Raw genomic sequence first — 13,637 nt, 5'->3', positions numbered from 1 at the left:
AGCGGAGAGAGAGAAAGAGCGGGCGGGCGGGCCTTCCTCCTCAGGGTTTCCCCTCAGGCGGGAGCGGCCGTTACGCGCAGGCGGGAAACGGGGAGCGGGAAGGCGGCGGGTCTGCCGGCGCTCTCGGCCCTCACAGAGGAGGCACGCGAGGGGCGGGGAGGGTCCCCCGGGAGAGGAGGGGGAAGGGCTCGACGCCCCCCCCCCCCGGAGGGAAAGGGAGCGAGCGAGCCTCCGCCTCGGACTCCTAGCCGGTGACCTTGGCGCGGGCGGGCTGGGCAGGGGCATGGCTGCTTGTGTGGCCGGCCGGCCGGCCTCTTTGTCCCGCGCGGAACCCGGCTCAGCGCCGCCCTCAGAAGCATTGAGCGCCTGGCCGGGGTGAAGGGGCTCCCCCTGGAGTCGGCCAGTGGGCACAGGCGGCCCTCCCTCAGATGTTTGTGGGGTGCCTGGTCCATCTGGCTCAGTATTGCCTCAGCCGTGGCTCTCTAGGGCTTGAGGCAGGGAGTCCCCTCTTCCTACCTGGAGATGCCCATGGGCTGACTGACACATGGCTTTTCTTCTTTTCTCTCCACACCCCTCCAATCTCCTTCCAGGATGAGAGACCCCTGCTTGCCGCCCCTTTCTTCGCACAGACGTCCTTCTTCTTCCTCCTCTTACGCAGCAGGATGGCGGACCACGCAGCTCCCCTGAGCATCTCTTTCAGCCAAAGGAACTTGACCACAGAGACTGGCATACCCAGCTTATAGCAGTGACTTTCTGGCACCTGCAGTATTTAATTTTGTAACACTTATTTATTACAGTATTTTTTTTTTAAATCATACCTCAGTTTTTGTTTACATATCAAAGTAAAGAGTTGCTTGTTGGGAACCGCCAAAGTTAGTTATCATGGAGTCAACCACCGCCACTGTGAGGAGTTACATCACCACTGTCCTGAGCAGCACGCCTTCAGGCCCCTTGGTGGATTTCCTCTGGATGCTAATATTAGGTTTCATCATAGCCTTCATCCTGGCATTCTCAGTGGGTGCCAATGACGTAGCAAATTCCTTTGGCACCGCCGTTGGCTCTGGGGTGGTGACCCTCCGGCAAGCCTGCATCCTGGCATCTATCTTTGAGACGGTGGGCTCTGTGTTGCTTGGAGCCAAAGTAAGTGAGACCATCCGGAAGGGGCTGATAGACGTTGAAATGTACAACACCACCCAAGAGCTGCTCATGGCTGGCTCCATCAGTGCCATGTTCGGTGAGTAAAACATCCATTCCTTCTTGCCTGCGCTTGGAAACTTAAAAGCACTTGAATGTGGCTCACATTGTTCATGCTGGGTGTCTTGCTGTGAATTAAAACTTTGAGTGACTCAGTTGTTGCCCGAAGTCCACTTAAACCACTTTGGCCTTTCTTCTTAGGCTCAGCTGTTTGGCAACTAGTGGCTTCGTTTTTGAAGCTTCCCATTTCTGGTACACATTGTATTGTCGGGGCAACAATTGGCTTCTCTCTTGTTGCCAAAGGACAGGAAGGAGTCAAGTGGTCTGAACTGCTTAAAGTTGGTAAGCAATAACCTTATGGCCATCTTTTCCTTAATAAATGCAGGTCTTGATTTCAGTATGTAATTTTAATGTGGCAACAGCATTGTCTTACAGTAGCAAATATTTAGTGTGTCCTTAATTCTTTTCCAGTGCTGTCCTGGTTCATCTCCCCACTCCTTTCTGGCATCATGTCTGCTGTCCTGTTCTTTGTTGTCCGTAGGTTCATTCTTTCCAAGGTAGGTCTTCCTCCCAATAAAACATGATGTGCATATGAGATCAATGTGGTGGGTGGGGAATCCTGAAACATGCTGCTGCCGGCATGTCAGAACTCACATTGGGAGCCATGAGGTCTAGAAGCTTTATTAACTGAAGCTGGAATGCTAATAATGGATTGCAAAATGTGCTCCCCCCCCCCCCCCAAGGTAGCCTACAGGCCTACTGTAATTTTTAATTCATGTCAGTCTGTAGACAGCTTCCACTTGGCTGGACACTTGCCAAATGTTGGCATTTTTCCTTTCCTTGGCACTGAGTATGGTGAAGAGAATGTTTTTTTACAAAATAGTTTAGTGTTCTAGGCAGAACAAATGCTGTGTAAACCACAGTTTAAAACATTGCTTATGTGAAATGTAATTAAGTTTTCCCCAGCAGCAGATTCTCACATCTCTCTGAATGATGAATTGTCTCTATTACAGCTGTCCAGAGTCCTCTGCTCTTGAGAGGTTGTTCCTTTTCATGCAGACACATGGCTGAACAGATCTGTATTGCACAGTCTGGCCTAGACTCGTTGGGAGGGGCAACAGCAAAGAGGCCTGTAGTGAATTGCCACTAGCACATCAACTTTGATTCTAGATTTGAGTAGCATTGTATTCATTCCAGAGGCCCAGTTTGAATTGTATTTTGTTAAATCATGCTATGATAGTTACAAAGCAATGCATTTGTAAAAGTGGGGAATTCCCACAGTAATGTAGGCTTGAATAATGTTTCACTTATGTGGTATCGCTGTGAGCAGAGGGGACCTGGGTTTGCCTATTGCGAAACTTCTTGTCTTGTAGGTAGATCCTGTTCCAAATGGATTGCGTGCATTGCCCATCTTCTATGCCTGTACAATCGGGATCAACCTCTTCTCCATTATGTACAGTGGTGCACCTTGTAAGTAGACATTGAAACAAGAGCTTCAATTTTTATAACCCTTTATTAACTTCTCAATCAAACAAAGAATTTACCCCTTTTGCTTTACAGGAATGACTTCTCCTAGAAGGCAGCTGGCCTGGGCCAGTTACAGAAGGCTGCAGGCTCAACCCTAGATAATAGTTTCCTCCCTCCTACCCAAGAGGCCTGCCTGCTCACAATCTAAATGGCTAGTAGAGAGACCTGTTCTCCTTAGTCCTCACAGAAGCTGCAGTTTCTGACAGCTTAGCTGCTGATATGGGGTGCCACAGGCTCCCTCCTTTAATTACCTGCAAATCCTGACACTCTCCTCTTCCCCTCCCACTTTGCCTCTTTGCTGAGACCTGGGATTCTAGCTGCTGAGAAAGAAGGGGGCCTTCTCAACATTCTGCTTAATGAATTCAGGCTCACGGCAGGGCAAGAGGCCCTGTGGTGTTTTTTTTCTCTGGCCTCCGATGATGCCTTGATTGCGTTTGATCCCAAATAGTAATTCATCCTGTTACCCTCCTGCTCCCAAGAAGAGCTGCTGGCAACCAAGTACTTTGAAGAGGAATTCCATGGTCCTTTCTTATGGCTTTCTGGGGTCTCTCAGTTGAAATCTTAAAATTGTCTGTTACTAAGAGTAGGAGAAAGAAGCTGCCTTCTAGTTCAATGCATAATATGTAGGATTATGTTGTGACTGGTGGAAAGCAGATGGGTGTCAGCAATTCTAAGTTGCAAGTTGTCTAATGAAGGTTAAAAGCTTAGATTTGAATATTGGTTGCCTCAAGTTGAGAAAAGGTGGCAGCTCTGACACAAAGAATATGGGGCAAGGGTAGGCCATATCCCAATTGAAATGGGGGATGGTTTGAGCCACAGTTGCTCTGTGGTACTTGTAGGTCAGATAGATGTCAATCACAAATCTGTGGGCTTTCTCTTCGTTTTGCCTGGGAGCCTTCTTTTGCTATTGACACTCTCTGCATCCAGCCTCATGCCTTTAGGGGACCAAGTAAACAAAAAGTGCAGCTAACCATGGAAGCGAAGGGTGGGGGTGGGCAGGGAGAAGCAACTTGCATCTAGGTGTGTTATGGTTGGAGACTAAGACCTAATCTGAACTACCTAATTTCAGCAGGCCTTATGTTTTAGGAGACGGAAATTTCTCTGGCTGGGCCAATTGAAGTGCTCTCAGGCTAACTGTAGAAGGAATCTTGTGAGTCTGAGACAGGTTTGGGAAGCCTGATGATGTGAATGGAGCTGTTTCCAAGCTTCGCAAACACTCAGTTAGCTGAGGGAGGGTTTTAGAGCATGTGGATGTTGGATGGAGAGAATGTAACCTGGCAGGTTGTACGTTTTACTTCTGTTAAGCTGCAATTGTAACTTTGTGAATGCTAGACTTCATTGCCTGTTAATATGGAAGACATAGATGTTGCAGATCGCAGAAGAGCAAGAAACCTGTTCAGCCGGGGGGAAGAGCTCTTTTGTGCTGGGAAGGGCCCCGCCGGCCTTGGGGTTTTCAAGATGCATTGTTTTATTTCCTAGTGCTGGGCTTTGACAAACTTCCCGTCTGGGGCATCGTCCTCATATCGGCGGGGAGCGCTGTTGTGTGTGCTCTCATCGTCTGGTTCTTTGTCTGTCCAAGAATGAAGAAGAAAATTGAACGTAAGTACATTTAGAATTGTACATAGTGTAATCTAGCAAATGTATATCTGAATGCAGTAAGAGGCTGGCTGTTTGCTTTCAAACGTAATTTAAACATGAAGCGCTCTTCATGCATCTTCCCACAAGGCACTTAACCGGCACAGATGGATGTCTTCTGGATTTTGTGCCATTGAGAACTTAAGAGCCTTTTCTGTGTGCACTTGTAACAGGGCTATCTGTGCCCTGTGTCAGGCCAAGTGACAAAAGGCAGACATAAACTCTATGCACATAGGTGGTAGGAAAGGGATACCCAAGAGAGGCATGTCTGTCACATCTAAAGCCCTGGATGCAGAACCATGTGCACACCCTCAGCCTTTTTTGCCCAGTGTTTTCACAGATGCTATAAACAGCATTCAAAACCTACTAGCTCTGGGCTGCTGCTTTAACAGAGAGACGAGGCAAGTTTCAGGCATCTCTTTATGCACATTATGAAGGCTTTCTCGCTTTTCCTCCTGCAACTTCACTTCCTTCTGCAGAAGAGATCAAATCCAGTCCCTCTGAGAGTCCCTTAATGAAGAAGAAGAGCAGCCTGAAAGAGCAGGATGAGGCCAAGGTGGATAATAGGATTGTTGATGATGATGACCAGAGGAGTTCCCCTCCAGAAGGGGAGCCATCCTCTGTGCCCCAAAGAGCAGCTGTGGAGGAAAGGGTGGTCTCCTTCAACCTGGGAGAACTGGAGGAGATTCCAGAGGGGGAGCGGCTGCCTAGGGTGGAGATGAAGGAGACCAGCATTGACAGCGGTGAGTTGGCTCTGAAGCGGGGCATGAGGGGTGGGGCAGCTGAAGCAAGTGTGAGCTGCAATGCTCCTGCCAGGGCAGTTGCCCTTCTCGTGCCAACCCAGACTTTTTGCCCGCAGGAGCCATGTCCTTTCCAAACGGGAGCCTTGCCCAATTCAACCAGGCTGTCAGCAGCCAGATGAGTTCCAGCGGGCATTACCACACGGTGCACAAGGACTCTGGCATCTACAAGGAGCTGCTGCACAAGCTCCACCTGGCCAAGGTGGGGGACTGCATGAGCGACTCCTCGGCAGACAGCAAGCCCCTGCGGCGCAACAACAGCTACACCTCATACACTATGGCCATCTGCGGAATGCCCCTGGACTCATTCCGGGTGAAGGAGGCTGAGCCAAAGGGAGCAGATGAGGCGGAGAGGCTGGCGTGGCCTGGATCAGATTCCAAGAAGAGGATCCGGATGGACAGCTACACCAGCTACTGCAACGCCGTGGCCGACCCCCACCCGGCCGACGTGGACTTGAGCCAGGCAGAGAAGGGCGGCAGCAGCGGCTCCCTGGATGAGTGGCACGACCAGGACAAGCCGGAGGTGTCCCTCCTTTTTCAATTCCTGCAGATCCTGACAGCCTGCTTTGGGTCCTTCGCCCATGGGGGAAATGATGTGAGGTCAGTGGCTGGGCAGCTTGAGTGGTTTAGAAAGTTCTATTTTCCCATAAGGCCCTGCCTGTAATGGAGCCTTCGGCAAAATGGCTCCCTGCTGGGTCTCTCCCCCTCCCCCACTTTGTCGTTTCACTTAATTGATCTCTTGTGTGTTCCCTTTTGGCAGCAATGCGATTGGTCCTCTGGTTGCCCTGTACTTGGTCTACAAAACAGGCGACGTGTCTTCAAAGGTGGCGACACCGATTTGGCTCTTGCTGTACGGGGGTGTCGGGATCTGCACTGGCCTGTGGATCTGGGGGAGGAGGGTCATTCAGACCATGGGGAAGGATCTCACTCCCATCACACCATCTAGGTAAAGTGGAGAGCTTTTTTGCTTTATATTGAGCATTCTGAGGTGGGAAGTAAACTGTGGTTTGGAGGGCTGGGCTGGAATGGAGCTGGCAGATGTAAGGACCCTATTAGCTGAAAAGGTCTTGGGTTTGTCCGCTTGCTTTGAAGGTGTTTAGAACTCAGCAGGAGTTATGTAAGCATCAGTGTGAAGGTTTGTCATCACACCTAAAGTATTCCTGATGCAAGCTTACTTTCTCTTGACAAGAAAAATAAAACCCCAGCAAAGCTTTAGCCATGTCTTCTTCTGAAGCAGTTTTCTTTTTCTTTAGTGGATGCTCTTGACCCATTGCAGGTAGTGGACTCTCCTTCATTGGAGGCTTTTAAGCAGAAGTTGGCTGGCCATCTGTCAGGGATTCTTGAGCTGTGGTTCCTGCATGGCAAGGGGTTGGACTAGATGAGCCTCCAGGGGTTCCACAACCCTTCAACTTCAGTCTGCCTTGTTCCTTTCACCCTTGGAGCTAGTTCTCTTTCTAGCAGTGCTGCGTATTTTCTTCATATCTGCTCAGTTTCTTCAGCTTTGCTTCATGCCCTTCTTGAATTTGCTTAGCTCTTTGTAGCCTTCGGCTAGATAGCTGTGCCTTGTGCACAGCGGACAAGCCTTTCATCTGCGCCAGCCTCCCCTGGGGGCTTTTTCCTCTAGCCTCCTTGATGTGTAAAGGTTTGCTGTTTCAGTCTTGGCCGCAGAGCAAAAGAATGTGACTGCTAGGACTCTATCTCTTCAGGGTTCTCACCTATCATAAAGGTGTGTGTTTGGCTCTGCAGATGCCAAGGTGCTCTGCATCACTCACCAATGCAGCATCCAAAGGTGCTCACCCTTTCCTCCAGCCTTAGAGCAGAGGGAGGGGTAACAGGATAATTGCAGCCCCCTTTGGAAGCTCCAGGAGGAAGAGGAAGACTGGGTGCTCATTTGCCAGAGGGTGGTGAGCATAAATTGTGATATTGCCAGCATTCATATGTTGCAGTTTTCACTCTGTAGGCAGGCATGCATAACTTAATATTGTGTCCTTGACTCTGTTGCCAGCCCTGAATGAGGCCTTGAAGAGTGTGGGTGTGTCATCCTGGGATGTCGATTCAGGCTTACAGCTAGACTTCAAAACAGAATAATGTAGATTGGGGCAGCCAAATGTTAACATGGTTACCAGTAATTGGAGGGTCCCTTATCTTTTCTTTTAGCTGCAGCTGGAAGGCAGAGTGTCAGCTTCCGCCTGCCTTTCCTATGAGCAAGAGCTATGAGCCCATGTAGGGTAAAGGAAGGAGAAATGTCAGTGCAGTTGGAGGCTGCAGTTTGCTTCCCAGCCCAGCAAAAGGGAAAAAAAGGGGTGGGGATTGTGACAACCTTAGGCTCCACTTTGGGAACCCTGATATATTGAAGCTGCCCAGCCTGACATCAGCTCTTTGTCCACAGTGGCTTCAGCATTGAGCTGGCATCTGCTTTGACCGTAGTAATTGCTTCAAATGTTGGCTTGCCTATCAGCACGACTCACTGCAAGGTAAGTGGAAGAGCTTCTTTGCGTAACACTTGGATCTATGTCACTGGCAAGGGCAGTCCATTTGAGGTTCAGGGGCTCTACAAGTGGGCTTTGGGAAGAAAGTGGGTCTATAGAGTGGCAGATTTTGGTTGGCTCAGAACCGGAGTGGGGCATTGCCTTTTTATTCTCATCCGGGCTGGGAGAGAGTCGTTTGCTCAAGGCCACCTTGGCTTCATGGCTGAGCAGGGATCCGATTCCTGATCTTGCGGATCCAAGTCCTAGCATACTTTCCCTGTTGCCTCTGCCTCAGCTAAAGTTTGAGAACTGGATTAAGCTTGCTTTTAAAATTCATTTGAGCTCTAAGGAAATGGAGAGTTCTTCACACGCTTCATCGTTTGTGAACTGGATGAATTCTGGACTGTTCTAACTAGCCTTTGTGGGCCCGCCTGCCTTGGTGCCTGGGACTCTCAGATATTACCCCTTGTCAGGAGTGCTTGTGCAAGACCTGTGCTTTGTCCCTTGCTGCAGGTGGGTTCTGTGGTCTCTGTGGGATGGCTACGCTCCAAGAAAGCCGTGGACTGGCGCCTGTTCCGCAACATCTTCATGGCCTGGTTCGTCACAGTCCCAATTTCTGGTCTCATCAGTGCTGCCATCATGGCACTGTTCAAGTATCCCATCCTAGGGCGATGAAACAGACGTGCCGGACACCCCGTAGCTTTGCTGCCCACAAGCGCCTGTCTGCATATCCTTGCCAAGTGGCTGAAACAGTGTTAGGGTGACTCCACCATGTGCAAGAGGGGCCGGTTGTCTTCTTGATGCTGTACCTGCTTTTACGCGTAAATCTCTCGTCTTGGAACTAGAGAAGTCCCACTTCTGCTGGGCTGTGAATAATTGTGTCTACATTTCTATACTGTTTTGTATTGAGCTTTAACTTCATAATTAATGTTGTTAGACCTATCATTCTTGTTCTCTGAGCTGAGCCTTGAACCTGGCGAGCACAATGAGGAGGGAGTAGCTTAGCAGAAATGTATGTGATGAGGGGCCACTTTTATAAATAAAAAAAATCTTTTTAAAATAAAGTAGGCTGGGAGTGTGTTTTGGTGGGGGGGGGGCAGTACTGAATCTTTGCTTGGAAGTACATGGCAGACCCAAATGGGGCCCAAGAGAGCCAACAACACAAACTCTTGTTAAAGAAGCACCAATCCAGTTTGGGGCAGTGAGCCAAGAATGTGTGCCTGTGCTAGTGGCTTCACTGCGTGATTTGGAAATGGCAGCACCCGTAGAGTTGAAAGGGGACCCCCAAGGGTAATCTAGTCCAACCCCCTGCAATGCACGAATCACAGCTAAAGAATCTCTGGCAGATGGCCAGCCTCCCAATGAAGGGGAATCCATTACCTTCTGAAGGATTCCTGGAGCTAGTCCTCTCCTTTATGAATGAAGGGGCTATTGATGTCTGCTCAGCTTGCAGTTGGAGGCAGCAGTGCTTCTGAATGCTAGTTTCTGGTAACCACAGGAGGGGAGAGATCCTGCTTGAGGGTCTCCTGCTGGGGCATCTGGTCGGCTACTGTGAGAACTGGTTCCTGGACTAGATGGGCCATTGGCCCGATCCTGCAGGTTCTTTTATTCTGAATGATCCACATTTGTTCTTTAATGTCAAATGCACTTACAAAGATAAACATTAAAATGTTAACTAACAGGCCACAAAATCAAAGAAACAGCATGAAAATATCAAATATTTGAACCATTGCCAAAAAGCTCAGGAAGATCAAAAGGACTTTGCAGAAGGACAGGCGCCTGGGGAGATCCTGCAAGGCACCACCTTCAAAGCAGTCCCGTATATTTGTTTATAGGTGGGTACCCAGGGAGGGCAGAAGCAGCCCTTAAGTGCTCTGGCCCTCAGCCATGAAAAGCTTTTCTAGGTCCCAGCAAACAGATTGGGTGCCCGAGGGGATTGATATACCACAGGTGTCACATGATACCAGCCAGTCCTAACTAGTCATCTAGCAGACACGTTCTGTCCTTAGGGCAGTTTATGGACACAGCCCTATGTAATGAGCCTGACCTGCAGGTTACTGGAGCATGGAGCGCAGAGGCCCAACCCTGCCCATCGGATTTATCATGGAAGCTAAGATTTATTAACGCATTCCATTCCAAAGAATGGGTCTGAACTTTGCTGAGGTCTAAGTTGATGCCCAGGGGAACCCTCCACTTCCATGCTGTCCTGTCTACCTTGCCTCAATCTCCTCATCCCTTGAGACACATGGGTGGTGGTGGGGGAGACCTAGAACTTCTTTCATCCCCCTTGAAGATGGTTAGAGCATATTTTCTGGCATGCCGCCAGGCCTGGAAGATCATAGCCAAATGCCCCGAGGAGCATCCGGCACACTGGTAAGTGGGATTCTTCAGCAGCCATGTGGATGAGCAGTTAAACTGCAATGCTGAGAAGCCCGTCTTATTTCATGCAGCCTCCTGTTGCCTCTATAGCATGCTCTAATCTTTAAGCTGCACCCTGTAATTATATAATTACTCTTTCCCACTCTGCTGGCTCCGTGGAGTTGTGAGCTGGGGTGGGGGCAGAAGGGAGTCCTGCAAGGATCTCTGCTGGCCCTGAGGACTTCCTGTCCTGTAGGCACAACTGCAGATTTTTCTTTCCCAGGCAGCTCTCCCCTTCCTGGCATTTTATCTCTTGTAATTGCTCTGAGGAATATTCCATGGCTCTTGGGAAAGTGGTAACAGGCAGTTGGGGAACTGTAGGGATGGTCCTAAAGTAAACAGAGCCTGGCCTGCAGCTGCAGGATCAGGCTAAAGGAGGGCCCATCTAGTTATGTGGCCAGCCAGCTGCAGTGCCTTACACCCTGCAATTGGTATTGGAGTGTTGCGGGGAGGACGTTGTGGTGATCTAGTCCACCATTTCTGGTAGCAGCCAACCAGATGTTCTGGTAGCTCCCATGCATGGCCTGGGCACATGGCCTCCCAGGTTTGATCTTCCTCGGGAAGCCCCACAGATAGCACACTGCAGTAATCCAGTCTTGAAGTAACCAGTGCATGAACTTTAGTTGAGAGTTCTGCGTTGGAGGGTGTTTGCTGGATCAGCCTTGGGATCCCTTCCAGGTCTACCATCCTATGATTCTACTGTGGCAAGGCTTTCCCAGTCCAAAAATTAATGCTTCATTGGAAAGTGAGGAGGTACAATTTGCCTTGAAGGAATCAGTGCTGCTCCCTCTCCTTAAGAAGACTCCCGCCCTGGCCCCATAAGTGTTAACAACTGTTGCCCAGTGGCAGATACCCACTTTCTGGACAAGGTGCTTGAGAAGGTTGACGGTCCAACTTCAGGCATGTTTGGAGGAAGCTGATTACTTAGATCTGTTCCAATCTGGCTTCAGGCCTGGTCATGGCATCCAAGAGGACTTGGTTGACCTTGGCTGATGACATTTATTGGGAGAGAGATGAGAGAGTTGTGCAATCTTGGCTCATTCTCCTCAACCTGCCTCTTTGGATGGTGTTGGCCCCAGTATCCTTCCAGACAGTTGCGCCATCTCCTAGGGGCTGAGCCCAATATGCAGATGAAGCCCAGCTCAATCTCTGTTCCACCTGAATCAGGAGAGGTGGTTGAAGGGTTAGACCAGCGCTTGGAGGCAGTGATGGGTGGGATGTTAGCCAATAAACGGAACCTGAGTGCTGAAAAGACAGTGGTATGACGGGTCCCAGATTCTCAGGCCCCACAGATGGGGAGCCGACTCACCCTTGGTGGGGTTGCGCTCTCTTGGAAGGCGCAGGTTTGGAGTTTGCTGCTGGGTTCAGCGCTGTCACTGGATGACCTTAGCTGCCTTATTTCAGCTTTGACTGATTTGCCAGTTTTAACCCCTTCTGGATTGAGATGACTTGGCTTCTGTACTCCGCACGTGGTAACTTCCAGATTGGACAATTGCAGCGCACACTATGTGGGTCTGGCTCTTTGTCAGGTGCTCCCCCCAGCCATTTTCAGCCTAGCCCGCCTCGCAGGGTTGTTGGGAGGATGAAAGGGGTGAAGGGAACACGGAGCTGTTTAGAACAGGCTTCCTCACTCAGCCCTCCAGATGTTTTGAGACTACAGAGAGCCAGTGTGGTGTAGTGGTTAATAGTGGTAGACTCGTAATCTGGGGAACCGGGTTCGCGTCTCCGCTCCTCCACATGCAGCTGCTGGGTGACCTTGGGCTAGTCACACTTCTCTGAAGTCTCTCAGCCCCACTCACCTCCCAGAGTGTTTGTTGTGGGGGAGGAAGGGAAAGGAGAATGTTAGCCGCTTTGAGACTCCTTCGGGTAGTGATAAAGCGGGATATCAAATCCAAACTCTTCTTCTTCTACAATTCCCATCATCCCTGACCACTGGTCCTGCTAGCTAGGGATCGTGGGAATTGTAGGCCAAAAACATCTGGAGGGCCGAGTTTGAGGAAGCCTGGTTTAGAGGAAGAGCAGAAGAAAATCCAATTCTGATGGTTTGCAGAGCTTTGAGGCTTGAGACTCCCTCAGCAGAGAGGTTGGACTGAAATGACCCTCAAGGATTCCTACTGACTACAATTCTATGGCATTGCCGGGGGGTGGCTATCCATCTTGCGTTGCTCTGGAATGGGATGCCGAACCGGCCCCCTCCGAGGTCCAGAACATTTTAAACTCTATCTGTTAACGAAACTATGCTGCCATGTCTAATCGGTTCCGTTTGCAGCTCTTAAACTGAGAGATTGCGTTACACTTGGGTCCAGTTCGCATAAAGGCAAGGTGTCGTCCCTCTGGCAAATTAAGAAGCGTCTAAATTCGAGGTCCCCTTTGTGCTTGAGAAACACACACCCCCACTCCCCACCTCGCCAAATGATCCTTCCGATTCCTCATCCCCACTCACCCTGTCTGACCCCGAGTTGCATTGTTGGAAGAATGTTGGGGGGCATGCAGGCAGACGCTCTGATTGGTTGGCCCCATCTCCAGGGGAGCTTGCCTGCCTGCCTGCCAGAGGAGGAGGAGGGGGAGCCCCCTCCCTTTTTGGCAATGGCTGCTGCTGCTGCTGCTGCTGCTGCGGTTGGGAGCCTGCAAGGTCACAGCACCTGCTTCTGCTCTTGTAAGGACGTCAGAGGCTGACTATGCCAGCGCAATCCACTTAATAGCTAACTGCCTCTTCCCAAATGCCAGCTCAATGCAGTACCTGAAGGGTGAAGCTTTAAAGAGGACATTCTGCCCTGCATGGAGATGGGGGGGAGGTGTAGCCAAGGTGATTTCGGGTGCAATGGCGGTTCTTTGTCCTGGTGATAAGAGTGGGTGGGCTGTGTCAGGTTTTGTTAACAAGTGTCAATACGCGCTCATGCATATTTCATCATGGCTAAAGGTCTCCCCTCGCCTGTTGCAAAACTTGTCGTATTTAGCTTGCGAAAGATGCCGAAATAATTTCGCTAGCAATTGGCTGGGCAGAGAAGAGCTGTTCTGGGCCTGGAGCAATGGGGGAGAGGGACCTGCTTGGTTCAGGGGGTGGGGGGGCAGTGATGGGCCAAGGCAGGGCAGGTGGGAGGGTTTGCTCTTGCTTGCAAAGGGGACAAAGTTGCAGGGATAACCCTGAAGTGCAGCAAGCGGCAAATAGCATTAGAAACAATTTCATCCCTGATCCGGAGCCCAGTGGGATAATGGCCCGTTCCATGTGCTGTATTGAGTGTGAAGGAGGGGAGAAGGTTAGTCTGGAGGTTTTAAAATAGGTTGGTTGGTCATTTGCCAGGGATTCCTCAGCTGCAATTGCTGCATTGCAAGGGGCTGGGCTGGCTAGATGGCCCTTGGGGTCCCTTTCAACTCTGCAATTCTATGATGCCACGGTGACTGCAGTTTGGCTGCTGCTGCTGTTACCTGAGGAGAAACCAAGAGCTGGGAGTGGGGGGGTGGGAAGGATCTGCTTTGCTTACCTGCTCCCCAACCACTCCCAGATAGTTTGTGCCTTTGACAGTTTTACCCTTGGAAATATAGGAACCACACCTGGCCTGGGATGGGGGAAGAGGGCCTTTGTAACCTTGGCCAA

The 13,637-nt window shown here is 50.3% G+C and overlaps 1 protein-coding gene across 1 annotated transcript; it reads left to right on the top strand.

Annotated features, from left to right (window-relative positions):
• The first annotated feature begins 612 nt into the window (after positions 1-612).
• SLC20A1 (solute carrier family 20 member 1) lies at positions 613-8,500 on the top strand. Its single transcript, XM_033159212.1, has 10 exons — positions 613-1,234; positions 1,396-1,536; positions 1,666-1,751; positions 2,568-2,664; positions 4,201-4,320; positions 4,836-5,099; positions 5,216-5,756; positions 5,917-6,102; positions 7,546-7,630; positions 8,138-8,500. Exons 1-10 carry the CDS (start codon positions 883-885, stop codon positions 8,297-8,299), a joined length of 2,034 nt encoding a protein of 677 aa, XP_033015103.1. The 5' UTR covers positions 613-882; the 3' UTR covers positions 8,300-8,500.
• The last annotated feature ends 5,137 nt before the right edge of the window (positions 8,501-13,637 follow it).

Source organism: Lacerta agilis, chromosome 8 (assembly GCF_009819535.1).
Source record: "Lacerta agilis isolate rLacAgi1 chromosome 8, rLacAgi1.pri, whole genome shotgun sequence".
NCBI classification, from domain to species: domain Eukaryota; kingdom Metazoa; phylum Chordata; class Lepidosauria; order Squamata; family Lacertidae; genus Lacerta; species Lacerta agilis.
The sequence above is the reverse complement of the archived record's forward strand: the minus strand, read 5'-3'. Positions and strand labels throughout refer to the sequence as shown.